The sequence below is a fragment of the Symsagittifera roscoffensis genome, chromosome 9, assembly GCF_963678635.1.
Source record: "Symsagittifera roscoffensis chromosome 9, txSymRosc1.1, whole genome shotgun sequence".
Lineage (NCBI taxonomy): Eukaryota > Metazoa > Xenacoelomorpha > Acoela > Convolutidae > Symsagittifera > Symsagittifera roscoffensis.
In genome coordinates this window covers 36,227,217-36,252,172 of record NC_087070.1, presented here as the reverse complement: position 1 = coordinate 36,252,172, position 24,956 = coordinate 36,227,217, and the positions used below count along the sequence as shown (strand labels likewise).

At 38.4% G+C, this 24,956-nt stretch overlaps 2 protein-coding genes across 2 annotated transcripts in view; one reads left to right on the top strand and one right to left on the bottom strand.

Annotated features, from left to right (window-relative positions):
- Positions 1 to 24,956, top strand: part of LOC134853941 (prohibitin 1-like) — a 331,804-nt gene that overhangs the window by 98,313 nt on the left and 208,535 nt on the right. The gene's annotated exons all lie outside the window — the stretch shown is intronic.
- LOC134853909 (caspase-1-like) lies at positions 1,432 to 24,317 on the bottom strand. Its single transcript, XM_063869875.1, has 9 exons — positions 23,923 to 24,317; positions 23,185 to 23,740; positions 21,084 to 21,321; positions 20,217 to 20,350; positions 19,731 to 19,865; positions 18,123 to 18,192; positions 17,457 to 17,586; positions 16,604 to 16,797; positions 1,432 to 2,378 (listed from the first exon to the last, which is right to left on the bottom strand). The coding sequence occupies exons 2-9, from the start codon at positions 23,192 to 23,194 to the stop codon at positions 2,144 to 2,146; spliced, it is 1,146 nt and encodes a 381-aa protein (XP_063725945.1). The 5' UTR covers positions 23,195 to 23,740; positions 23,923 to 24,317; the 3' UTR covers positions 1,432 to 2,143.

Below are 24,956 nucleotides of genomic sequence, written 5' to 3'. Positions count from 1 at the left end.
CGTATTATCTGAGCAAAAATCAAATTTTTAGACTAGGAGAAGTCAAATCTATAGAAAAATATATTCAACCGAAAAACTTTATTTTTTAAAACTGTTTTATGAAAAAAATAAATTGATACCTAAAAAAACTGGATAACTAATTAAAACATTTCTTTCTTCTCTTTCTCGAATTTCAAAGAAAAAAAAGATGGCCCTAAAGCTCTTTGAATTTCTAGAACAAGGTATGACTGGAATTTTTTCGACAAAACTGACCCAATTTCAGAAAACTGAATCAATAGGTATAATTTCTATTTCGCTAAGTATTTAAAAAATAAAATCCTGTTTCGAAATAAGAAGTTGACCATACTTTTCGTGAACTTCACATTTTTGCTGTTCGATAGTGGAGTTTGCCTTCTTTTTAGCAAAGAAAATAAACTGAACTTGAAAAAAACCGCAAAAAATTAAAATTTTATCCTGATCAAATGTTACGACTTTTCCGCAAAGAAAATCATCGCGACCTATAAAAGAGTCTGAACGTTTTGCGCTATTAACAGTTTTATCATTGAAGAGCATAGTTTGCGTTCCCATCAAGGAAGAAATTAAATTGAACTTATAACATAGGCGAAGCGAAGCTTCGCGTCATTTGCAGTATCACAAAAAGAGCGCTGCAAGCTAGAGAACAGGTAAGGAAAGGAGAGCCACTAAGCCTTTTTTTAAACTTCAAAATCTTGTCTGGAATGATAATTTATTTGCAAACAGTACGTCTATTAACGCATTCGATAGCGTTTAATGAAATTTCAACAATAATTATCGAGCGAAAATAAAATTGTTGTCAGAAAAACATTGAACTATAAATTCGACTCTGTGCGATCTGTGAGAAAGCATACAAATTATGGTTTCCCCAAACGACCCAAAACCAGGTTAGTAGGCCGATAAAATTATAAGCCGAAAACCCTTAGGCCGAATAAAGCTTCTAAATGAAAAAAAAAAAAATATATACTAAGCCAACATATAGAAACTTTTGTTAAATTACAAACAGCAGACTTTAAATTTAAATAACTAAAAGAAATTACGATGTAAATTGTGTACAGCAAAAAATTCTTTGTGGCAATTAAGCCGACAGAACATAAGCAGACAAATCATTGGCCGACAATTCCTTTGAAACGGAATTTTCCCGTTAGAAAAAAAAAACAGATCCTCGTCAGATTCGAATGGGGACCTTTGCCGTCCCATAGGTAATTCTTACGACAGACTAACTAAGCCGAAGTTGCTTAGAATTTTGAATTCGATATGAACCAAGATAAGGGTGATTCTGTTAAACAAGTTGTTAACCCGAAAAAGTCTATTCCTATTTGATAACGCTTGCTTGTCGCAAGCGTAAAAAAACACCGGTTTAGAAGCTGCTTTCATATGCTGATCTTAAACAGAAAACTCAGATTTTGATTGCTATAATTCAATTCTCAGCACTTGATTGTTAATTTACAAATTTTCATCTAGCAAATTTGATGAAGCGTTTACAAAATAGAAATAGAATCACAAGTAGAAGAAATTAATTTCAAATAAAACTTTTGCCCTGTTAACAACCAGCTTAGTCGATCTGATTTTATTATCTAATTCATGATATCTCTCAACCTGATTGCTTGTTTAACACGTAAGCTGCATTTCGCGTACATCACGGAAAAAAACGACGAATAACTCAAAAATTATTTAATGGTTAATTTGAAAATGCTCTGGAAGTCTCACCCAAAAAAAAAGAGAATCAATATTACGAGAATCAATCTTCAGGCCTCACATATCAGAGTAATTAAGAACCGGGCCAATTTGCCAGTTATCATTCTCTACCCAAAAATAAAACGGTGCAATAAATACACGTTCAATTATCCGATATAAATGATATGCTCTATTTAACAATACAAAGATTGTTCACAGACACGTGGCCTTTGGATTGAAAAAGTTGACTCGCACTCTAACATAACCTCCGCTCTTGTTAACAGTCCATTAATCCTTTATGCATCCCTACCCCCATTTTATTATTAACGATAGATCTAGATTAACTTAGGTCATTACTAGCACGGATATTAATCTAGTACGAATACGAACAAAGCCGCTATTTACAGCAACGAAGATTTTACTTTACAAATAGGTTTTTAATTGAATTTAGTCATTAAGGTTTGAACTTGAGTTTCTTTGTGAGTGTCGATGATATCCAGGGTACCTGTTTTTTCTTGTGCATTCCCTCTCTCTGGGGAACATTGGAGCGGAAATTGACCAGATCGTGGCTAACGAGGGTGATGATTGTGCTAAGATCGAGATTCTGCAAGTTTCCATTTTGGTACAATCTGTAGGCGAGAAGTTGCATGAAGTAAGATCCACTTTCAGGGCTACGCCACGAGTAGTAACTGCAACATAAAATAAGCATCGAAACCATAAAATTACACAAAGGCGAAGTGGAACCACTTTTGAGCAGCTTTTTTTTGCAATTTAACAAGAGGGTGGGAAGCTGGAACTTCGCACTACCTGGGATTTATAACACAAAAACTTCTATCCATGTTTTGTGATAATGAAACAAAAGATCATTCTAGTCCCAAAAATACATTACTTCTATGAAAATATAATCTGACGAAAACACAAATTGCTAAGTGCATTGCATATTAAACAATAAAAAAAATTACAGAACAGTCAATAAAAAATTATCAAGTAGGATAAAGGATAGCTCGCAAAACTTCCAAAAGTAGATTTTCCTTTTTTCCAGACAATTTACAAAAGGCTTTCTTGCTCTTATATGTAAAAGAACGGTTTTTAGTCACTTACAATAAATTTTAGACTGTCCTGCGCATGAATTTTCAGCAATCATCTTTTTTGGTGCGGCTGCCTTGAAGTAACATTATAAATTACGTCGTATACTGAAATTGACAACAAAAAAAAAGCGTTTTTAAGTTCTATTTCGCTGTAAATTTTGATAATTAAAATCCATTTTCAAAACTACATGTCGATCACTATTTTCGCCCTTGCACTTTTGCATTACGATGAAGGAGATGAACTGGAAATGAACAAAGGAAATGAACTGAACTTCAAAAAAATCAAAAATATAACTTCGAAAAATCAAAATTGAGCAGCGTGAACAAAATTGAGCGTGAACATATCCTGAAAAAATAGACGAAAAAAATCATCACGACTATATATAAGAGTATAAGAGTCGAAACTTACTTCGTCGACTCTTATAACAAATGGCATCTGTAAAAATACATGAACCTCTGTCTTTTAGCAGACAAGGCAACACAAAGGCCTTTAAGTAGACAACACAGCAAAGGCAACATTCAGTTGGAAAAATCCAAAAACTCAACTAAACTTTCACAAAAATTGTACATATCGGAGACTTTCCAAGAACAAAAACAAGTCTGGCCTTAAGACTCTTCAAATTTAAAAACCTTTTACAAAGAAATTTTCTTAATAAAATAACGCAATTTGAGAAAACTGCATTACACTACAACTTTATCTTCCTCTGAAACCTCATTTTTGAAATAAAAACATTCACGTTATTTCGCAACATTTTCAAATTTGTTAAGGGAGAGCATAGTTTACCTAGTAGCAGGCTGATGAATGTGAAAAGAAATTTAAAAGAAATGGAAGTGATGATGATGATGATGATCGTCTGATTTATCCACTTCTTTTGGGACTAAGATGTGTTACTTCAGACCTCAACCAGGCTATTTTTTCTTATAAAATCTAGTATACACTATCAACCGCGTCAAAAGACGAACTATGGTCACTGTCACATTTTCCGTATGCAACCATCAACCGGGTCAAGTTAAAATTCGAAGAAAAACGTTAAGAAATAAAAGCTGCATTAAATTCTGCATCATCTGAACTTCTCCTTTCCCCCTTATCCCCTTTTGGTGAGTAATTCTAAAAATGAGGGCCAGTTCTCGTAAATCCGAAAAATTTGTATGAAGCCCATCCATCCAAAAATTGTGCCTGTATCTTATGATCACATATATGGGAACATTCAACTCTTTAGCGACATCAACATAACATTGGTTTAATCTTCAGATGGTTTTGCTTTTCTTTTTTCGTCCAACCAACTTAATGATTCCCACATTGAAACCGTCAAACTTTAGCATTTGAACCAGATAGAACATTTCATCCGATGTTTCCACCGGTCCCATTAATCTGGCACCTGCTTTATCATAAAGGTTATTAGTGCCACCCATTATGATTAAGTTCCTCGCATTCCAATCCTTCAGTTCTGTCGAGAAGGTAAAACGATCGTCGAGCAATTGTTAATTCCGAGATAGATATACAGTAACTTAATCTTGCAAAGTTAGCATCAAGAGTGGTTAGAAACAATATCCAAGGGTGACAGACTGTTCCAAGGACAAACACCTGCTAATCAATTAGTCTAGCACCAAGAGTGAACATTTGATTGACAGCTTTGGAAATGAACTAAATTACTCAATACGACACTTCTCCTTCGATAATGAAAACTTTAGTTAAGTAGAAATAATTTCGCAGGTTTACTTTAATGACTGAAAATAGATGGTTAGAAAAATAGGTGGTTGATTGATCACAGATAGTTGAAACGAATTACTAGCTTCATGTTACAGTATACAATTCAGAATTTAACTAATGACGACTTTTTGTTAATAACGAAAGAATCACTTGTTAGTGATAGCGATTGAGTTTTAAGCCAGTAGTGACTCACCCTCTCCCTGGGTTAGAACAGTTTAACAAAGTTTGAAGTTTCTAGGTTCGACGATCAATTTTTTCCTTCCTTGTCCTGATTGATAAAGTCAATCATTACGCCCCCCATTTTGGTGACCGCAGTTCTTTTCCGCCCGCTTCGTCTAGACGTTGTGGATGATGTCTCGTCCTGGCTTTCCCCCTGGCTACTGTATGAGACCAGCCTTGCTTTCCTGGATGAAACTCCCTTTTTCTTGCCGGTGGTGGTCGGTTTTGTTGAGTCTTGCACCCCTGGATTCTCCGTTACTGGCACCCCTGGATTTGGAGCATCCAACTCACCGCCTAGTGCCGGGATGGTGTCCTGGTCGGTTTCAGCTTCGGCCTCTGGTATTGCTGTTGCTGAGCGTTCTATCCGTGGTTCAGAGGTGGTAGTTTCTTGCTGCCGAGTACGTTTTACCGAGATAATCGGTAGATCCTCGCTGTCCTCTGATTCAGAGTAATTTTCTTCGAATCGGCGCCCGGTCCTTTCCCGTTTCTTTTCCCCAATTCGCTTGGTCCATCGTTCCTTCACTTCGCGCGGAGTTGGCGGTGGTAGTGTTGTTTGAGTTGCCCGTTTTTTCGCTTCGTTCACTGGTACCGGTAGTACGGATTTGGCTGCGGTTTTTGATTTCTTCTTTGGTATGGTCTTCGCGGCCACTCCCGATTTCCTAAGCACAACCCCATTATCTAACGTCAGTGTATGTGTACTCTCAGATCTAATTTTAGAATGAATTTGTCTATACCTTCTTAGGTTTTTGTTTCCAGTGCGCTGAAACAACGATCCGGATGGTCCCGGTTGTCCTGCGGGATCTGAACTTCTGCGTATCGACGGTTCGTCGTCCTGATTTTCAGCTTGATCCACAGTAAGGCGTCGTGCATGGGTCCTGTTTTGAATATCATAGTCGAGGTCTGATCGCACACTCCAGTTTGTGTCGGCTGGATGGGGCATATCTTGCACACTAGGATCGGTGTTATCTAAACAAGCATTTTTCGTTTTTATTACCCGTGACCAATCCAGATTCTGCAGCGATGGTTTTTTAGTAAGATTCCGTAAAACTGTGTTTGCTTCTCTACCATGATGAGCTTCAAAAGGCGAAATTCTAAGTGTTGAGTTTTTCGAGAATCTGAGAGCACCAAGGGCCCGTTCGACCATTTTCTCCAAGGGTTCAGGATTTTTTTCGTGAGCGAAAGTAAGGATTGAATTCTTAAGACTTCCAATAGTACGCTCGACACACCCGGTTGCCCGATGGTCGTTTACTGGTGATTTAATGATTTCAATGCCTTCCCCATTACAAAAAGCTTTGACCGCATTTGACAAGAAATTAGTTCCCTGATCGATGTGGATTTTCCGTGGCACCCCGTGGTTTGATATATAACTCTTCAAGAATTTCAATATTTTGTCCGAACGATTATTTCCACAGATCATTGCCGATGGCCAACGAGAGAACCGGTCGACCGCTACGAGCACATATTTAGAGGATTCATTTAAGTAATTGATGGGGCCCCAAAAATCTAATTGGACAGATTCATTCGGTTCTTTTGGTTCTGGTACAGATCCCAGTTGATTTTTACCTATTAACGTCTTTAAGTTCTTACCGGCTGCAGTACATTCAGGGCACCCCTCTGCAATGGAGGCTATTGAACGGTAGATGTAGGGATACCAGACATCCTTTGCGGCATCGAACATATTTGACTTCCCGTGATGGTACGCGTGTATTCGGTTATTGATTGCTGACTGGAGGTTAATTGGGATTGCTAATTTATCGTCCATCCAAACTACATTTTCCTTCACTGAGAAATCATTGACGAATTGAGCATGATAGCGGCTCATTCGAGTAACTTTTTCATGAATATCCGGGTCTTGTGTAATAATGAGATCGCGAATAGCGCTCAGTTGGGGATCCGATACATAATTTGATTCTATGAATTTTAAATTAAACAGGTCAGGTAATGCAGTAGTTTTGTTAACGATCTTACGATTTCGCGGGATAATTGACATACATACAAGGTTTGGGTCCACTGGTGGTACTGTTTCTCCTTTGAATTCCGAGGGTAACGAGAGAGTTGTATTTGTGCGTATTGATCTTGTCTCTCTGGTAATGGCTTCTAGTGATACATTTGGGGGCAATTCTTCGATTTCGTCGCTACTACTATTTAGGCTTGGATGCTGTTTGAGAAATTTCTGCCATTTGCGCATGCTTCGGTCCATGTTGATATGTGGTTTAAGATTTTGAGGGCTGGATGTAAAAATATTTTGATTTTGAAGATTGGATTTGGATAATTTTGAACAACTGTGTTCTGAATGAATAATAGCCCCAACTAACCCAGTGCGCATTTCGCTTAGCCGTCGGCTTAAACCACGTGGTTTCTTCTGATTGGTTGATTTCCGCTTACATGTTTTTCCGCCCTCTACCGAGTCGTTATGTGACGAAACTTCCAGTCTATTTATAGAAAGCTTTCTATTCGCTGTATAAATTTGTCCCTTGGATGTAGTAGGTCCCCTGGATGTATTAAAGCCAAGCGCGTTGCGAATTAGGTTGATCTTTGCCACCGTGAACATATTATCATACGCACTAATTGGCGTTGCTTCTTTACTTGGATGACGTGATAAATAGTCCGCCAAACCAATTTTAGCCCCCGGTTTATGCTCAATTTGAAAATCAAAGGGAATTAGTCGATCTAACCAGCGAGTTAAACGACTAAACATCGTCTTATTTTTCTTGTTATTACCGTTCAAAAGGGATATCAGGGCTTTATGATCGGTAACGATCAAAAAGCTTCGGCCCAGTATGTAATTTCTAAAGTATTCAGCCCCCCACACAACTGCCAGCATTTCCAATTCGTTTGTTGAGTATTTCTTTTCCGCCTCGTTAAGGTATCGCGACGCGAACGAAATTGGGCGCCATCCTTCTGGTCCCAACTGTTCCAACACCGCGCCGAGCCCATTATGGCTTGCATCGCACACTATGCGAATGTCCTTGTGGATATCAAAGTGCCGTAATTCAACAATGTTTGAAACTTGCTTCTTCAGATTTTCGAACGCGTTCTGACATTCAGGTGTCCAAATGTATTCGTTATTTTTGCTTAATAGGGGCCGCAGCGGTGCCGATGATTCGGCCAATGCCGGCAGATACTTATGCAAACTATGTATCGACCCCATAAACGATTTTAATTGCGACAAGGTCCGTGGCGGCGTTAGCGCTTCTATTGGTTCTGTTTTCCTAACCAATGGAGTAATTCCAGTCGGAGTTATTTTGTGTCCTAGCCATTCGCATTCTCGCATCCCCAAACACAAATACAGGTTCGAAATTAACACCATTTCCGATTCCCGCCTATTTTTTCCGTCTACTTCCGCCGGCAAGTCAGTTATTTGTGCGGCTGTGAGATTCGCGGCGAAATAAAAGTTCATTGGATTCAGCGAGTGTTTGGCGACCATTCCCCATTGGAATCTGTTGATCCAGAATTCCCACATCATTGGCGGCTCCGTGCATTTTGCTGGCCAAAATCCCGTGATGCCCAGTGGATTCTTTCCCCCACCTAATCCTGCCGACTGCGCCATGTCGAGAAGGTAAAACGATCGTCGAGCAATTGTTAATTCCGAGATAGATATACAGTAACTTAATCTTGCAAAGTTAGCATCAAGAGTGGTTAGAAACAATATCCAAGGGTGACAGACTGTTCCAAGGACAAACACCTGCTAATCAATTAGTCTAGCACCAAGAGTGAACATTTGATTGACAGCTTTGGAAATGAACTAAATTACTCAATACGACAGTTCCTTCAAAAAGTCAAAAAGTTCTCATTACACAAGGTTTCGATAGTTCCACCGAGACAAGAGATAGTAAGTGCCTCTCGAAAAAAGACGCCATACACCAGCGACGATCCTACCTAACACACAGTTTATCCGAGAAAAATACTTTAACTCGGCTGAATGGCTTGTCCTCAAAAAGGTTTATTCGCTTCAATATTTTCAATTCCTCTTTTCTTCAAGTTGCCTTGATTTGGCTGATTCTACTTGGTCTTGTATACATTTTCTTCACTGAAACGATGTAATAATGAGCACCATGATTATAAGATTTTCTGAACAAAACGTCTTTATGTCACTGATCATTGATCTTGTCTCTCTGGTAATGGCTTCTAGTGATACATTTGGGGGCAATTCTTCGATTTCGTCACTACTACTATTTAGGCTTGGATGCTGTTTGAGAAATTTCTGCCATTTGCGCATGCTTCGGTCCATGTTGATATGTGGTTTAAGATTTTGAGGGCTGGATATAAAAATATTTTGATTTTGAAGATTGGATTTGGATAATTTTGAACAACTGTGTTCTGAATGAATAATAGCCCCAACTAATCCAGTGCGCATTTCGCTTAGCCGTCGGCTTAAACCACGTGGTTTCTTCTGATTGGTTGATTTCCGCTTACATGTTTTTCCGCCCTCTACCGAGTCGTTATGTGACGAAACTTCCAGTCTATTTATAGAAAGCTTTCTATTCGCTGTATAAATTTGTCCCTTGGATGTAGTAGGTCCCCTGGATGTATTAAAGCCAAGCGCGTTGCGAATTAGGTTGATCTTTGCCACCGTGAACATATTATCATACGCACTAATTGGCGTTGCTTCTTTACTTGGATGACGTGATAAATAGTCCGCCAAACCAATTTTAGCCCCCGGTTTATGCTCAATTTGAAAATCAAAGGGAATTAGTCGATCTAACCAGCGAGTTAAACGACTAAACATCGTCTTATTTTTCTTGTTATTACCGTTCAAAAGGGATATCAGGGCTTTATGATCGGTAACGATCAAAAAGCTTCGGCCCAGTATGTAATTTCTAAAGTATTCAGCCCCCCACACAACTGCCAGCATTTCCAATTCGTTTGTTGAGTATTTCTTTTCCGCCTCGTTAAGGTATCGCGACGCGAACGAAATTGGGCGCCATCCTTCTGGTCCCAACTGTTCCAACACCGCGCCGAGCCCATTATGGCTTGCATCGCACACTATGCGAATGTCCTTGTGGATATCAAAGTGCCGTAATTCAACAATGTTTGAAACTTGCTTCTTCAGATTTTCGAACGCGTTCTGACATTCAGGTGTCCAAATGTATTCGTTATTTTTGCTTAATAGGGGCCGCAGCGGTGCCGATGATTCGGCCAATGCCGGCAGATACTTATGCAAACTATGTATCGACCCCATAAACGATTTTAATTGCGACAAGGTCCGTGGCGGCGTTAGCGCTTCTATTGGTTCTGTTTTCCTAACCAATGGAGTAATTCCAGTCGGAGTTATTTTGTGTCCTAGCCATTCGCATTCTCGTTGGGCGAATTTACATTTTGTCAATTTTAAGGACATATTTTCCCGATCCAGTTTCTTTAAAATTTTCTCTACCGTTGCAATGTGGTCTACTGCTGTTCCCTTGGTTACGACCAAAATATCATCGATAAACGCGTGCGCTTGCGGGTATTCGGCGAGTATACAATCCATTGCGCGTTGGAATTCCGCGGGCATTGTAGTGAGACCATAGAATCCGGTTTTGAAACGGTATGTACCCGTCGAACGACCTCCAATTAGAGAAAAATTGCACTGTATGCTCGTCTCCGCATTTAGTGGCAGTTGGCCATAAGCGTATGTTAAATCCATTGTTGTGAAATATACGTCTCCCTGTTTTTTTTCGCTAATCGTTTGCCCAACCGTGTCCATTAATTCCTCAATATTCGGCATCTGGTATTTATTCTTATGCACTTGTTTATTTAGTTCCCTCGACTCTAGTGCCAATTTTACGGATCCATCCTTCTTTACGGTTATTACTATTGGGGACACAAAGTATTTGTCCGAGCATTCAGGTAATTTTTCGATATGACCCTGTTTCAATAATTTGTCAATTTCGGCATCTACTTTTTCTTGCAACGAAATCGGGACTCGACGCCCTTTCTGTTGTACTGGGGTGAGGTTTTCAAAAAATTCAGCTGCTACTTTGTAGTTTCTTATTTTTCCTACCCTGCTAAAAAGATTTGAAAACTGCTTACTGAAGTATGTTTGCCACGAATCCAACTCCCCCTCTGGTTCCAGTGCGTCGTGACTGCCTTCTCCAATGGACATGATTTGGTCCCCCGGTGTTTGTTGCACCAACTGGAGTCCTAGTTGGGGCATCAGATCCCTTCCAATTATTGATGGTCGGTTCCCCCCGATCACTTTTATCCTTGCCTGGATCTTCCAACCGTTGGATTGGATTGTTACCGCCATTGTTCCAATCATCTGTAGGGGATTGTTTCCATAATCCCGAAAAGCATTATCCTCCTCCGTGAGGTTGTCCAGTTTTACTCCTGATGTTCCCAATGTTTTCCGTAATTCCCCGATGGTAAAAATTGAGATTGGGGATCCGCTATCGATCCACACGCGAGTAGGTTTCCCATTGACTTTGATCGGCAATTGTGCCCCAGCAACCTTCAATTCTGTCACTCCTCTCCGTTTTATGGCCATGACCATATAGTCCCCGTCAGAACTACTTGAGTCCCACGAGTGCACCACTGGATTCTTATTGACCCATCCAATGGAACTTGCGTGTTGTGATGCTTCTTCGTCCGCAGAATTTTCTAGTTGATGATCGTCGACATTCTCCCGTATCATTCCTACGGCTCCCTGTCCTCGTTGGTTTCCACGTTTTCCCCTGCAGGTTCTTTCGAAGTGGCCAATTTTGTGGCAAAAATTGCATGTAACCCCTTTTGCTGGGCATCTGTCCAAATGTTCCCTGGTGAAATTTTGCTGATCGCAATTATAACATTTGTTGTTATTTAGAGGATTTCTTCCTCGATACGATCCTCGGCCTTGGTAAGAGCCCCGGCCCCTTGAACGGTTGTTCCGGTAACCTCCCCGGATTATTCCAACTGGTTCCGATTTTATTTGGATTCCTCCGCCTCCTGATGATAATCCAGGGGTCCCCGCTGATCCCGTGGCAACGTATGAGGATGCATACTTGCTACCCTTTTCGTACGAGAGAGCTATCCGGTACACTTCCTCAGGTGTTTTTGTCGACCTGCGTAGTTCTTTTTGTGCATCCCGGTTGTTCATATTGACAATGAATACGTCTCTTAGTATTCGGTCCTCTAGTACTCCAAAGTTACACCGCGCTGCCAATCCGCTGAGTACGGAGTGGAATTGCTCAAGACTTTCATTAATAAATTGCTTACGAGAAAGGAGTTGGTATGTTTCATATGTTTCGTTCCTTTCTTTCTTGAATTCCGTTTCCAGCGCGTGTATCATCCGTGGGTACCGAATCGTCTGAAGGTCCAGGTGTGGTCGTCTTTTGTGCAGTTCATCCTGCCCCTTCTCCCCCAAACACAAATACAGGTTCGAAATTAACACCATTTCCGATTCCCGCCGATTTTTTCCGTCTACTTCCGCCGGCAAGTCAGTTATTTGTGCGGCTGTGAGATTCGCGGCGAAATAAAAGTTCATTGGATTCAGCGAGTGTTTGGCGACCATTCCCCATTGGAATCTGTTGATCCAGAATTCCCACATCATTGGCGGTTCCGTGCATTTTGCTGGCCAAAATCCCGTGATGCCCAGTGGATTCTTTCCCCCACCTAATCCTGCCGACTGCGCCATGTCGAGAAGGTAAAACGATCGTCGAGCAATTGTTAATTCCGAGATAGATATACAGTAACTTAATCTTGCAAAGTTAGCATCAAGAGTGGTTAGAAACAATATCCAAGGGTGACAGACTGTTCCAAGGACAAACACCTGCTAATCAATTAGTCTAGCACCAAGAGTGAACATTTGATTGACAGCTTTGGAAATGAACTAAATTACTCAATACGACAGTTCCTTCAAAAAGTCAAAAAGTTCTCATTACACAAGGTTTCGATAGTTCCACCGAGACAAGAGATAGTAAGTGCCTCTCGAAAAAAGACGCCATACACCAGCGACGATCCTACCTAACACACAGTTTATCCGAGAAAAATACTTTTACTCGGCTGAATGGCTTGTCCTCAAAAAGGTTTATTCGCTTCAATATTTTCAATTCCTCTTTTCTTCAATTTGCCTTGATTTGGCTGATTCTACTTGGTCTTGTATACATTTTCTTCACTGAAACGATGTAATAATGAGCACCATGATTATAAGATTTTCTGAACAAAACGTCTTTATGTCACGTTTAAAAACATGTGGCTTCTTCATAGTTCGAAGAGGACTTGGCAAGTTATTCCACTATTTTAATCCCACATTTTCATGGTCTTTTTTTCCAAACGAGGTACGGTGAAAACTTGAAACCAATTTTTCAGTTTTACAAAATTCAGTTTCAAGAGACCGAAGACGAATCGACCAGCCGAATTTTAAACACATTGAAATTTCTCAAAAATTCGTTTCGAAGTACTTGTCAGAAAGATATTGCATCACTCAATTCCGGTGGAAATCAGACTATTCACTAACAAAATTCGAGACTCAGGGATAAGTAATTTTGAACCTGGTAGAGTTTACGCAGCAGGTTGAAACACGATGAGGAAATCAAGTTGACATGTTTGTCGAGCGAAAAAGAACTGTCCAAGGTAACTTCTAAAGAATTTAAGAAGTTAACTAGAGAAATTGCTTCATTCATAATTGTAATATTATTGAACATGTAATTGAGTCGTTTGGATTTCATAAAAAGAATTTCCGTTTTACCTGGGTTGATTTTAATCTTCAATTGACTGAAAGCTCTTGAGATATCATCAAGTACTCTTTTGATCATTTCTTTACAAATATCCGACTCGGTATTTTTATCAAGAACAAAGACATCAGCGCGTCATCCGCGTAAACCTGATAACAAATTTGAGATTGTTTAAGAAAGTCACCGATTGTCGTTATGTACATCGTGAATAACATGGGACCTAGAATGGAACCTTGAGGTACTCCAAATTTCACCTTGGTCTCCTGTGAGGCGGTCTTTTAGCAGCTAACTTGCTGCGTACGATTGGTTAAATAAAACATTAGCCAGCAATTTCAATTTCCTATGATTCCGAATCGTTAAGTTTATATTTCACTCATTATATTGAAATCAATGGTGTCAAACGCAGCAGACAGATCAAAACCTATAACGATAACAATTTCATTTGCATCAAGCCATTCAAAACTTCCTCAACACTTTTCAGAAGACATGTTTAAATCGAACGTAAGGTTCGGTAAGCAGATTGATTATCGTCCATCAAGTCGTATTTTTGGAGATGATCGTTCACTGCAACATTTCACTCAGAAACCATGTACTAGCAATAGTTCTATAATGTTTTAACAATTGGGTCAAGTGATGGTTTCTTTAGCGTCGGTTTTATTATGGCTTTTTGGAGTTTGTAGGAAAATACCATCTTGGAAACTTGCCCTCAGGGCTAGAAGGAGATAGTCTTTGCAAACTTCTCACAAAGATTTGAATAGTTTAGTGGGTAGAGAGGATCCAGTACACATGCACTATCTGACAGAGCATTGATGATTTCTTCAAATTTACTACTTTTTACTTCTTTGATTTTACTGAGCACTGATGATTGGACTCGGTATCTGAGTTCCGGGGGTTCTGTTCAAAATGATTGTTTTATTTCGTTTATTTTGTCAATGAAAAGTATCAAAAGCTTCATTTAAATGCTCAAGATCACCAAGTGCTTTCGGATATTTGGTATGATTGCGAGCAACTTTTTCAGCAAAGAGAAATTTTTCTGAGAATTTAGGCACTCATTGATTTTTCTATGATAAAATTCCTTTTTTTTTCAAGTCGAAAAAGTTTCTGGATTCCGCAACCTTTTTTTGTAAAACCTTCGTCTATTAACTTCACATAGCCTTAGGCGATATTTTCTTTCTCGTAAACGCCTTACTCGTTTGGCGATTTGAAGATCTTGATCAAAAAACGGACATACCCTCAGTTTCGCATTTCGTTGTTCTAAAGGTACAAATTGGTTTACCGTGTTTTCCAGAACAGACATTAAGTGTTCAATCAGTACTTGCCCGTCTCATATGTGCATATTGAGGTTGAGATTTAGTTCAAATTCACATAGAATTTCTTTTAAGGGAGCTTTTTCTAAATTCTCTTCAGGCATTTAGAAACTTTCGGAAGATTGTTGCATGAAATTAAATCAAACTTGAGTAGCTTGTGATCAGAGAAACAACATCTTCTATGTCAACTTTTTCTAACAACTCTAGATTATTGGTAACAATTAATTCTAGTACAATACCGCACTGGTGAGTCGGTTCAGCAACAATTAACTAAGTTATTAAAAAAAGATGTTCAAGAGCTTGACACTTTTTGTAAATAGAAATCATCAATGAGAATGAGGTCAGATTGCAAGGAGCTCGGTAAAACTTCTTCATATATAAATTTCTAAAAATTGGTGGAACTGGCTGAGGGAGGTCTACAAATAATCAAATTATAGTGGTTGTTTTGCTGACAAAACTTAAGCAGCAGGCTTCGAAGCTTTCATTGCATATATGATTTTTAAGGGAGAAACTCAAGACATTTTAGTAAATACAGATAAGTCCTCCACCACAGCTGTCGCTTCGTGATTAATTTATGAACCGATAAATTTCGGATCCAGAGAAATGTTGCTTAACAAAGTAACTTTCATCTGAGTTTAAGCAAAGCCATGATTCCACGATAAAAAAGAAATCAAAAACTACAAATTTGTAATGGCTGCATTTCAGTAGTTTTACTCTAATAGATCTGGCATTTAAAAAAAAACACAGTAAGCGTATCTGCGTCGTCAATCATTTTCTGGGTTGTCGTTTTTTTTAGACTTTTCAACCAGTCTATAGCTTCTTGGTTTAGGAAGAAGCGTCCGGGAATCACATTGTCAAGCCAGAAATCTTCTGTTTCAATGACACTGCTAGACTCTTCATCAAATACCAAGTGAAAGCTTCTTGTTGAGCTGCCTGACCTTGTAACTTCTCTCATATTGAGAATTTCAGCTCCATTTGCTGAACACCAGTTCTTTATACCTTCATTGGTACTCTTTTGAAATCCTTCCTAGGTAAATGTGTCTCCGAGCAAGATTTCACTTAGCAGCCGCGAAATTACCAGTAGATTCTTTCGTTCCGATCTTTAGTTTCATTCTGTGTGGTTTTCTATCTGGTTTACCTTTTGGTGGTGATTCATCTTCAGAGTCACCAATTTTGTATCTTTTGATGCTGCTGTATTTCTTTAATCTATCACGGCCCTTGTCGCTAAGGTTGAACACAGGCTTGTTCAATATGCTGGTTTTTTCTGTTTGCGCAGCAATATTGTAGGGATTCCAACTTTTACCTCTAATTTCCTCTTGCAGCAACTTTACTTGATTAGGCAGTCCCTTAAGGTGATGCAATTGGTCTCGTAAATTAGCTAACGTATTCATTATTACCTTTATCGACATGGTTCCGCTTGTGGGATGATTGATTCCGTTCCGATGCAACTGAGGGGAGCAACTTTACAACAGGTAAAACACGTTAACGTTTCCTGTGCATGTACTGAGTCTGAGCACAGACAACAGCAAGATTTCTCAGCCCAACTGTGTAGACTTTCAGTTGACATCCTCCTTAATCGCAACATTTGTGGCAGTCAAACACCAAATAATTTCTGATAATTCAGCCCTCGACCGGGTCAAAAACATTAAGATTAGTGAATTGAAGATTGCAATCACTCTTCGACCGTCAGCCAGGTCAAGAAACGTTGATCTTGTTTGTAATCTTGTCGTTTGTCGGATTTTCTGAAATCCTCCAAAGAGGCTATTGGTTAATCGACTCACTGTACAACTATCTGAAACGACTTATTTAACAGCAGAAAAGGCTCTTTGATAAGTTTATCACAACAAACAGGCCAAATGTTAAAATGCTAAAATGTAAGATTCAGCGTGAACTAACTTTATCCTTAATAACTTTGTGTATTAACAAACTTGTTCATTAAGACTTCGAATAGGAACTGACCCTGGAGGGGTGGAGTAGGCTACAAATATGTCTGCTTCGGCGGGAATCGTGATTGTCCGGAAGAACAATGCATCTGGCTCGTCAACACCGTCACTCTGAACCCGCATGGCAATCTTGCTCCTCCCATCTGCCGTTCCATCTGCAGAGTCGGCAGCCACTTCCCTCCCTGGGTCAGTTTTATCCCCCCTGCAGGCCTGAACAAACAGGCTGCTATACCAACCAAACACCGATTGACCTGCTTGCACTTTACTCCCTTTCTATTCATAGAAGATACTTTTTTTTCAAACACTTGGGTTTTTAAATTGAAATATCTAATACTTGACTTTTGAAGTTGTACTAAATTAAATTTTATATATTTAACTTTTTGACAGAACATACTTGGGTTATAATTTTTAAATATATAAATTTTAAATATATAAATTTTTAAATATTTGTAAATAATATATTTAAACACATTAAAAAACTTAGCATCAAGACTTAACTCCAGTATAAACAGCAAACTAACTGATTTTTGACTCTTTTCCACTCCCCCTAACCCACCCCCCCCCCCCCCACACGCACACCTTGCAAAATTTTCAAATTCATAATACTTAATTAAGCTATGGTGACTAAATGCGCATTTTTTATAAGAAACAAATATTTTCAAAACAGCTAATTTATTCACATTAAAAAATTCATAACATGTGGGGAAATGGGACGAGGATTGAAGTGGAATCAAATTTTCCGATTACATCGCAGATAATTTGGTACGAATCTTTCTAAGCATTTTTTGAAACAGGTAATCTTTTGCACAAAAATCTTCTGTGACTTTAACCTGCAAATTAGTTTTACTCAAATAATATACTGGACCTACTTGGACGAAGAACAGTTTCGGCTTGCCCGCCAGTGTCTTGGCGATGTTGGCTGCAAACTGGGAAGTGATGTACTTGAACAGGATCTCCTCCGAGTCACTGCTCATTATGACGTCATGTTCCTCTCGGTTTCTAACATCAAAACCAACTACTTCGCAATTGAATTCTCTGAGATATCTAACACAGATTAAAATTTCGCAGAAAACAACCAAGCATTGGATCCCCATCTCAATTTTGAAAGTAAAAAAAAACAATTGAGACAGTTTATCGCCAAGGGTAAGGACCAACATACGAGCTGTTCAGCTCTTCGCGGAGAGCCGCTGTTGCGCCCCTGTTTCAGAATTACATGCAGTTTTTTGGCTAATTTACTGGACTAGGTAATGTTGCCTTGCCCTCAGGCAGCGATTACGGATCATGGTGGGCCTCGAACATCCAACTTTTCAATTGTGAGGCGGAGACGAAACCACTTCACCACCGCTCACCACTGAGGGTAAAAAATTTAGCTTTAAGAAAAATTAAAAATTAACTGAAAAAATACACACGATCTTCAGTATGAAATAACATACAGGGTATTCACTTTTAACAGCAATACTTATAAATTCAATGAATTCAAGCATTGTCTCGTTATTTCAAGTCTGCAAAAGGATGACTAAAATTGTGAGACTCACTGAGTTCCGTGGGAAAGAATGACCATAGCAAACACATCTACATTGGCATTCACTTTCTTCGGGTCAAGAGCTAAAACAAAAATATGAAATACTTATTGCTACACAAACGCATACACTAGAGCTACTTCCCGTACACCAGCAAAAAAGGGACAAGAAAACTCCCAAAACTTAGGAGATCAGGTCTTTCGAACCCTAGATCTTTTTTTTTACAAAAAAGGTCTCTACTACTGAATTTTTTGTACTACATAGCAACTAAGTCTTCTCTAAGAAGTGATTAAAAACTTTGGTTAAAAATTTTGAAAAAATCATGCGCTGAGACCATGTTCTAGAGTTTCCGAAATAAAACGTAGCGTAATAATAAGACTTCACTAAAGCGTTGGAAACAGTTTAAGATGTAAGCTTTTATTGAAAAATGCGAACCTGACGGTCTACAGCCTAAGATCAACATCATAAAATCCTTCCCCCCCCCTCAGGGATTTGACACCCCTGCCGACCCATAGGGTCCCCCCTTTGGTACTTTTAAGAAATCCATTTTTGGTGACGGACCCGAAAATTTTTCTAAGGCGCCAATATATACTTACTTTGAAGGGGAGCGCGCCAAAAAAAAACGCGTGTGTGAAATTTTTTTTGTGAAATTTTTCCAAAAAGTGCCCAAAATTTTTCCAAAAAGTGCCCGAAAATCTTAGATCCGCCCCTGGTACTTCGCATGCACAAGCAAAAATATGACTGATAACGATACTGGAAAAAGTGAATGAGTAAAACTTTGAGTCTACAAAATTTCTTAAGTGACGCACGCCAATTATGAGTCTACATAACTGCTAAGTGACGCAAGCCAATTATGACGCATTAGCAGTACCAATCAATTTGAAAAAAAAAGAAATTTACAAGCTAACATACTCCATTTATAGAGCGGACGCATTTTAACTAGTATACGAAAATGCTCATTAAAAACATCCGACCCTGTCCAGGTTCGAACCCTCTTATTTTGAAGCGGGTCTCCCTCCCAACCTCTACGCTACAGATCCATGATACCTTTAAGCTAAAAAACTATTTGTAATAAAATAGTCTCTGTTAATATCCTTAGCATTGGCTGTACTTAATAGCTGGTTATTGATCAAAATGAACAGATTTTGTCGCAACAATATTTGCGACTTAGGTTGGAAAAAAAGAGAGTTCATACTATAAAGCAAGCTTTGCTTTTTGTAATTTAATGGAGATAAAAACTTGACCCGTGTTTATTTTAACTTGTTCCAGCGGCTGAACAATTATTATTTTAAGGGCGTAGCGATTATCATTTGTGCCTATTGGCATGCGATGATGTTTGCTTTAAATGGGTGTGCTTTCAGATGGAAAAAAAAAAATCTAAAAATTCAAATATTTTCGGAAACCACTTGATATGTCATGAGAGTTAAATTTTCATTGTCGCCTAATTCAAAACTTGGCCAAGTGCACGCTATTCAAAATAGCAAATTTGAAAAAGGAAAACGTGAAAGACCAAATCTTCAATCTACTTTCTTTTACATGGGCATGCTAATCGACACACATGCTAATAGGCCGGTGACCCATTATTGTGCGGTATGATGTGATTGAACTTGAGATTGTACTCACTGAGATTGTAGAGAAGTTGGTAGAACTCTCTGCTCTTCAGGTTCTCAAACACCTCCACTTTGAACCCCAGACTCTCCAATGACGTCATCATGTTCACGGCGTCTCTGTTCGAACCCTCGCGACTCTGTTCATCGCCTGATGAGAACACAAGGGACATCAAAAACAATTTATAACTAACTCATCAACTAATTTACACTCAATTGAAGAAACAACAACTTTCTGAAAAAACTATTGCTGTAAATTCCAACATTTAACTCAAGCTACACTGCCTTCTCCATTAAACAACAAAGAGAAAGTTTTTGAATTTTCCGCGTTGGAAAAGACCCCAAATTTATCATTGAAGAAATTTGGACCAGCTAATCAGAATGATACTTAGCACAAAAAGCAAAAACTTCACATTAACTCACTATCTTACTAACAACAATTTCAATGAGAGAGAAATTATGAAAAAGAAAAGTTGCATAAGTGCATAAGTTCTTTTTTCACCTGTGAAACTTGTAATGTTCACAATAATAGCTCGTCCTTTCAGTCCACCTTTGGACAGTTTGTAGAAGATGTCTGGCTCGTTGGGGGAGGAGGTGCTGAGAAGTCGCTGGATTCTCTCGTGCAACAGAGGCTCTCTGAAACAGAGATTTATGGGGCTCTTTTTCATTGCCCTGTCCCGTAAAATTACTTTACATGCAGTTATATTAATGCTTTTGAAAGGCTAAAATCATAAGTTGAAATTTCCTACTTGATTACCAAGTTGAAAGCTAACAATTTTCCAAGTTACAAGTTAATATTGACAAAGAATACGCAGCAATTTCGGTGGGCTTTTCTTTGTACTATTTTGAGATACCAATTTTTGGCTGACTGGCAAAAATTGATATCTCAAGGCGCCTTTGGGCGACAATATGTACTATTGTTTTTTGGGGGGATAGGGTGCCGAAAAGTTAGGTTTTTGGTCAAAAACTGTCTAAAAAGTGCCTAAAAATGCCTTTGGTCGCCTGTTTTTTTTTTTAAATTTTGCCTACAGCGCAGAAACTTTTGCCTGCGGTCAAAATAGGGTCGCTTTAGTGGTTTTTGAGAGCTCAGAAAATCAATTTGGTCGACCTAAAAACAAGATTGACAAAGTTAACGATCTTTTTTTTTGAAAACCCGCCCCCTCCGAGAAAATCCTAGATCTGCCCGTCTTTGACTATTAAAAAAATATTATGAAAGCTGCGGCAAAAACTCCTGGCCAGCTGGACAGGGAAATTTTGCCGCAGCCTCGCATTGTTCTTTAATATGTTGCAGATCGATTATTAAAAATATTAGGAAATGAGCTATAAAGAAATAATCAAAATATAAAGCCTCGCTGGAAAATGTGTCTACCTATTTGCGCTTGTATATTTCGAAGACACGTTCACCAGACCCCCGACCTGTCTCGCATCCACCTCGTCTGCGTCTACGTTCACTCCTGCAAACGGGTCTTCTTGGTTCATAAGTGCTCGAAAGGGCCCTAGGAAACGGCGACTCGAATTAAAAATTACTTTCGCATCTTCTGTTTCCATTGGCATAGAAGTGGTGGCGGCATCGTGCCATGGGTTGTAATTGGCCATATTTTGTGCATCTAAATGTAACATTCGGCTTCCACTCAAACTTTCAAATTATAATTATGGCTGGCGCGATTCGCAGAGGATCTTTGAAAGGCTATGTAGCCTGTCTAAGTATAGTCCGTCGTCTCTCCTATTACTTCACATTTCAGCATGAATTACTATACTGAGCAAGATCTTTTTAGTGCCGTTTTTTGCGTCTTGAACTTTCACGTTTAACCACTACTGCAGCCAAAATTGGTCAGGCTGTGGTCGACTTGAAACTAGAGGCCAAAAGATATCTCGTCCTCACTCTATATCATTCCCGATGCAGATGATCAAGTACACGATCTGACAATCTCTTAGTTATTGTCTTACCACTATGGTAATGCCTCACTTTTTGTGGTGCAACACTCAAAATTGAACTAAAATACTTAAAACGGACCTGTCTATCTGGATAAAACAATAAACATATCTCTAAAAAATGCATTTTCACGAGAAAGGTTTACACAGAGGCGAAGCTGCGCTTCGCAAACACTAGCGAGAACACGACAAAAACGCTGCTCTATAAAACGTAATAAGAAAAAGTAGAAATAAGCCTCGAATTAGTAAAAACTCGGCAGCGTCTCGGATTCGAACCTGCAACCTAGACATTATGAGTCTCACACACTAACCTCTCAAGCACGGACGCTTAATAACTCACAAACACAAGCCACAAAAAAGCAGAGAACAGATACTACGCAAGTTCCAAACGGTCAGTGAAATTTCCAAAGAAGTGAACTTTTATAATGATCACTTTTATTTGCGAGTTAGATTAGAAAAAAAGAAGGATCGTACTAATCAACTAACGCACTAAAGCTCACAAGTGTAGAGACAGTGTTTTGAATCTATAATACGATATACGGCAAGTTTACACGAAAAACCTTAAAAATGATTTGTTTATATAATTAAGCGAGATATCAGAATTATACGATAAGAAAATTGATTATACTCTTTTTTTTTGCGATACAAAGATTTTTCTTTGAATACTAGAAGATGTACGGGCGGCTGATGGTGTTTTCCAACAAAGTGTTTTCTGGGAGCAATCAGTTTTTCCGGCAAATATTATCGAGCAGTGATAACAACCTTAACAGCACTGAGCGATTGCTGTAATTGAGCGAGAATTTTGATCCGAGTTTTGGATCCGTTTTTTAAACGGAAGCCAAAAATACGATTATACGTTAAACGATAGTCGGATTACATGATTATAGGTCACACGATTCTTTTTCATTATACGTCAATAATGAAAGTCCAAAATTATTTCTTCGAAGGGCAGTCAAAAACTATTTTTTCGGAGTCAAGTCCAATTGTTATTCTTTTCCAGCATTTCACTGCAAAAAGAACTTGGCTGTTTTCGCAAACTGTCATAAAAAATTTCAAAGACAGTCATAAATCGTTTTTAAGGAATGGAAAAATGCAAGTTCTTTCAAAAAAAGCTAGATTAAAAAATTTCAGCATCATCAGAAACTCAATTAAAACTCTAACAAACCTCCAAAAATTACTTGAATGGAAAAATGCAAGTTCTTTCAAAAAAAGCTAGATTAAAAAATTTCAGCATCATCAGAAACTCAATTAAAACTCTAACAAACCTCCAAAATTACAAAAATTCACTGTGTTATATTCAGTGGTCGGATCAACTTACCACACACAAGTGCCTATTTAGTACTAATTTAAAACATCCAATTTGTTCTTAAAAAACTGGGCGGACTGGCCAATGCATACTACCTCTAAGGATTTTTAAAAGATTTTAGGAGAGCCTGGAAAATAAATTTTATCGACATCAACCCCCCTCCCGACTCCCCCGCAGAGGAAAATCATCCACCCCAGATAATAAATAATCTCTTAAAATTTGTTAATGTTACCTTGTGACATCTCTGAATCGCCCACAAAATTGATATGACGTAAAAACGATACGATAGAAAAGCAGTGTCCAAACCCGAATCAGGTAATTCAAAGTAAAGTAATAATCTCACAGAAATGATACGAAAATCAGTTACAAAATTAGCGCAGATAATTCTAAGTTAGATCTATGATATCGTGAAATGTGACAGCTATAATCTAGCAGTTATAAATAAGTATGACAAAATTTAGTAATCATAACCGACATTACTCTTGCAAACTATTCGGAAACCCGAGCCCATTGCGACATGTTGCGATATCTGAAAAAGAAAGTTCTAACCTTACACTGAAATAAGAATTAAGTTCAAACGAATAGCGAAACTATAGCGAAACTATGTCGTCAAATAGATAAGTTTAAAAAAAACACTAAATAAATCAGTCATAAAACAATTGTTTTACTTAAATAACTACATTTAATAAATCCAGTACAAAGCTATTCCCAGCAAGAGGAAATTGGATTTAAACTGATGGAAACGATGCTTTTAGTTTTTCACAGTTCACTCGCTATTTCAAATACAACTACGGGTACAAGTACGATAGCAGGGTCCCAAAAATGTGGATGAGTCCCCGGAGAAATTTTTTGCGCTTAAAATTTTCGGAAATAGGGTGAATTTTAGATGACTTGTGGTTTTGAAACTTTCACGGGACCCATCTTTCATACTTGCTTTATTTTTTCAGGGCCCCAACTACTATACTTGTACCCAACTAAGAAAGGCAAAGCTACGCGCCAATTCCCGGTAGATTTAAAGAATTCCCGGTACGAATCGGTAGATTTGAAGAACATCCGTAAAATTCATTAATCTAATAAGCTGAATTTGGAATGTGGGGGCTTCAGTGATGCACTATTAGCTTGAGGGAATCAAGCTTACAAGATCTGTATATGTGCGACAATATCGCTGTGTTATCAGGACTTTGGGATTATGGGAATTGAAATCAAGTTTTGGGAATTTATGCAAGTTCCATAGAAAATTCTTCGCAGTGAGAGCTGGCTTATGTAAAAATTCATTGTTTCATGACTGCAGATTAGTCAAAAATGTTATGTAAATTTATTCATTGTTAAGTAGACAGATACGCGTTTCTCAAACGTCAGCTATTGTTTGAATAATATTCATTCATAGCATTAATAACGATAGTATATAGAACGATTCTACACCATTAAAATTAAACACTCAATAAAAACTTCAAAAGCTATATTTTCCGTTAAATTCTTACACAAAATTTCGCATCAATGGCGATAAAACAAAAAACATTGCAAGCTAACGAATAAAAAATGAGACGGAAAAAAGCTTAAAAAATTAACGGCGGAAAAAAATGTGCTTTTTTTTTTAATGAAAAATTATATTTCTGAAAAACCACCAGCATCAAATTAGCTTTTTGTATCATTTACCGAGCTGACAATGAAACATAATAATTGAACAGACATCCTTCGAGCCGAAGCAAAAAAAAACACAAGAACTTGATTTCATAAAGCGATTAAGTTTTACACCACAAACTTCCTGAGTTCTATCTAAAAATAAGAATCAATTTTTGCCCTTCAAACGACACAAACTAGAGTCCCAGCTAAAACTTGAGGGTCCGGTTTGGAGTTTGATAACTTTTGATTTTGTTGTACTGATGAAGTATGAAGAAGGTAATTTCAAAATTTAAGAATTGTTTTTCTCCCAAAATCTTAGTTGTTGCTCTATTATAAAATGAGTGAAAATTTTTGTGATCTCGGAATTTCCCCAGAAACATG

Bases quoted from the DNA above. Each gene is read 5' to 3' on its own strand.
- LOC134853909 (XM_063869875.1), bottom strand. The intron at 17,587-18,122 runs GTGAGTCTCACA...TTTTGATGTTAG, and splicing joins ATTCTTTCCCACGGAACTCA to AAACCGAGAGGAACATGACG. The intron at 2,379-16,603 runs GTCAGTTCCTAT...TTTATGTTGCAG, and splicing joins GCCTACTCCACCCCTCCAGG to TTACTACTCGTGGCGTAGCC.